General features: G+C 38.7%; 1 protein-coding gene across 1 annotated transcript in view; it reads right to left on the reverse strand.

Annotated features, from left to right (window-relative positions):
* Positions 1–3,530, reverse strand: part of LOC101993611 (ATP-binding cassette sub-family G member 3-like) — a 43,437-nt gene that overhangs the window by 29,619 nt on the left and 10,288 nt on the right. Inside the window, exons 4-5 of the mRNA XM_026778477.1 lie at positions 3,222–3,336; positions 2,531–2,683 (exon numbers count right to left, since the gene is read on the reverse strand). Coding sequence (XP_026634278.1) covers positions 2,531–2,683; positions 3,222–3,336 — 268 coding nt within the window. The remainder of the gene's footprint in view (positions 1–2,530; positions 2,684–3,221; positions 3,337–3,530) is intronic.

A 3,530-nucleotide genomic window follows, 5' to 3' on the forward strand; every position in this document is an offset into this window, starting at 1 on the left:
CCAGCTAAGATTTATAGCAATAGTGCATAGACTGAATTGGCCACCTCCTGTAATCAGATTGGTGACTACCCAACTGTTATTGAAGAGTTTACCAACTGATGGAAAGAGATGTGGAGATCCACAGTCAAGCACTGGGAAAATCCTGGGGAATCATGTTAAGGAAGAAGGATTACATGAGCCAGGTGGTCAGGGTCATCAGAAGGGAATACATAGAAGCAACTGGGCTGCTCATGGGAGCTCACAGACTATGAACCAATGGCTAGGGAGTCTGCTGGGGATCAGTCTAAGTCCTCTACATATGTGTGTTGGTTGTGGCTTGGACAATTTGTCAGACTCCTGGAAGTGGGAGCCAGGCCTACTCCTGACACCTTGGCTAGCATTTAGATACCTGTCCCTAATGCTAGGTTGCTTTGTGCAGCCTTAATAACAACAGCAGAGGAGCTTAGTTCTACCTCAACATAATATGCCATGCTTTTTTGCCACCCATAGAGGCCTGCAATTTCTGGACAAAAGTGAATGAGGAGTGAACTGGGGAGGGGGAAGGAGAAGAAAGGAGGTACAACTGGGAGGGAATGGAAGGAGAGACTTTGATTGGGCTGTAATATAAATTAAAAAATAGCTAGTAAATATTATATTAAAATTCTTGCAATCTATTACATTTTATGACTTTCAAGAAGTTAATAAATATTTTATAGTTTTGTCCTTAAAGGAACAAGTAAGCAACTTAGGGCTTAAATAATTATTCTTAAAAACCTAAAAAAGAAAGTATCTTTAGTAAACATAAAACCACATAAATAAACAGAGCCAAAGCTCACAAAATTCCATCACTCAGGAAAAAAAAGATAGCATGGTAAATGCCAGATTTTTTATTATTCTTCCCAACAAGACAAATATCTTGTAAATGACTGTGGAGAAGTATTGTAAGAATCAGCATCCAGTACCTTCCTAGTCCTCACTGTCTCTAAGAAGTCACCACAGGAGTTAATCCATGAGAATCCTATTCTGGAGAGCCCATTTTCATCTATACCACCAAATGTCTGCTAAAAAGTCTTCTATATATAATCTTCTCAAGAAGCCAGTGTTATTGTAAGAATTATGGCAGTTTGGGAGAACAAAAGAGTAATGTTGGAAAACTATAGGCATATAATTAATTAAATGCTTGATCAGAATCTGTAAAGAATGAAATAATAAAAAATCAATTACTACAAATGGTTATAAATTAGACAGGGCTAAGGATATCAAGATTTTGTTCATTTTGATAGTTAAGAATTGAATTGTGAAGATAAAGAAATGTCTGTATTTTTATGGTAAAAATGAGGGATTGGGAGATGAAATACTATAAATATTTTTAATATATCAGTAAAATAATTAGTAAACTCTTACAACAGTCAGCTGTGAAGTTTAGCCTTCTGTTACATTTCCTCATCATGTTAAAGTCTCAGCAGAAAGAGTCCCTTGCATGTGGTTTTATCTACAAAACCTTCCAGATGGTCTGGGAATAAATATTAACAGAAGATAAGGAAGCAGGGAGCAAGGGCAAAGTGTACCCTAGTTTCTGTACAGTTGGTAAGATAGAAGGTAAATAAAGAGAAAAGTTTTTATTTCAGCATACAGTTCAAAAGTACAGTAGACCATTGCAGGGAAATCAAGGCAGGAAGCTGATGCAGCTAGGCACATCCAGTCAAGAGCACAGAGAGGATGAATGCCTGCATGCCTGTCAATGCTCAACTCACTAAACCCTAAGAACGGGGCTGCCTGCATTGGGCTGGGTCTTTCCACATGGCCTAACTTAATCAAGACAATCACTTACAGAAATGCCCACAAGTCAACCTGACTACAGTTCCTCATTGAGACTCTCTTCTAGATAATTCTATATAATTCTCGACTGTGTCAAGCTGACAGTTAAAACTGGGCACCACAGACAGGATGAGATAAATACACAAAAAGAAAGACTATAAAAAATAACAACCACTACACATGTGAGAAGTAAAAGCTAAAGAGACCAAGGACAGCCCTGGAGGGAAATAAATGCAGAGAGCCAGAGTTCTCCATCTCACGTCCTGTGTCTGCTCAGAAGCACATTCTGAAACAAAAAGGAACAAGTCCTTTAGGGGAGGAGACAATAAACAGAAGAAAGCACTTGTCCAATTCTCTGTCAAGAGTTTAAGGCTGAGGGAAGAGGAGGCTCATGCGAGGAGCACATGAAAATGGCCATGTGAGGGACACTCTTCCCTGCTGGATCACACTCTATTACCAGGTTTAGCCATTGTTAAGGTTTCCCACCTTAATTTGCACTCTATATCATGTAACCAATCACTTACTCATTAATACAGAAAGCAGCCACCTTGATCACACACATTACAAGAAACTGCTGACAGAATGCTGAATATTAAATCCTTGGATCTCTCTCTCTCTCTCTCTCTCTCTCTCTCTCTCTCTCTCTCTCTCTCTCTCTCCCCATCTTCCCTTCTCTCTTCCTTTCTCTCACATTTTTTTACTCTGAGTCTTTCCAGACTTTTCTTCCCATTACCTTGACATTTGCCACTTTATCCAGACACAGAAGTTCAAGGACCTCATTAATCCGCCTTCTTTTTTCAGCTCTTGTCATAGTCATTGGCAGTCGAAGAGCAGCTGAGAACTCTATGTTGTCTCTCACAGTCACTGTGCGCATCACCACGTCATTCTTAAGGTTAAGTGGAATTTTAAATTTAATTACGGGTAGTTATAAGTAAGACCATCTCTCTAATATATGTAACCTAGTCACATATAATGAACCCAAACTTAATGCTTTATTTAAAAATAGTCTTTTAATTTTTAGTAATTTCAAATACAGAGGAAGTTGAAATCATTTCCACCCCCCTCCCATTTAACTTCTATATACAGCTCAGGGATTTTGGTGATAAATACCTTCAAGTATTTGCAGAAAGCATCTTCTAAGCAGTACAGGTATATGAAGGAAGGTTAATATTAGACAACAGTAGTCCTTTGTAGAATTAAATTACAGCTGAAATTATTAATACTGTACCACACATATCATACACCAATACCGTCCCTTCTTCATGTTCAATAATGCCACCCTCAGGCTAATGAGTGATTGTGCAGAGAAAGTAGGACATGTAAATGTGTCATATAATAAACTGGAAACACACAAATATATAAGATGAGCACCTACCAAAACAGAGGCAGGAGAAATATAAAATTACAAACCCACCAACACTTACCTGTGGCACATAACCAGAAGTACATGTGAAATTAGCAGGTCGAGGTTTTCCATTTATCAGAATATCTCCCGATAATCCTCGTGGGTCTTTCCTTGCAGCTAAGACATCTAATAACCTACAAGGGTTACATATGTTGTGTGGTTTACTTCCTCCCTTCAGTAACAGCTATCGGCTTTCAGATACTCAGAATAAAAAGTCTGCATATCAAAAGGCTAAAATCTCTGTCTCTCTGTCTCTGTCTCTGTCTCTCTCTGTCTCTGTCTCTCTCTGTCTCTCTGTCTCTCTGTCTCTCTGTCTCTCTGTCTCTCT

The sequence above is a fragment of the Microtus ochrogaster genome, unplaced genomic scaffold (assembly GCF_000317375.1).
Source record: "Microtus ochrogaster isolate Prairie Vole_2 unplaced genomic scaffold, MicOch1.0 UNK174, whole genome shotgun sequence".
In the NCBI taxonomy this organism is placed as follows: domain Eukaryota; kingdom Metazoa; phylum Chordata; class Mammalia; order Rodentia; family Cricetidae; genus Microtus; species Microtus ochrogaster.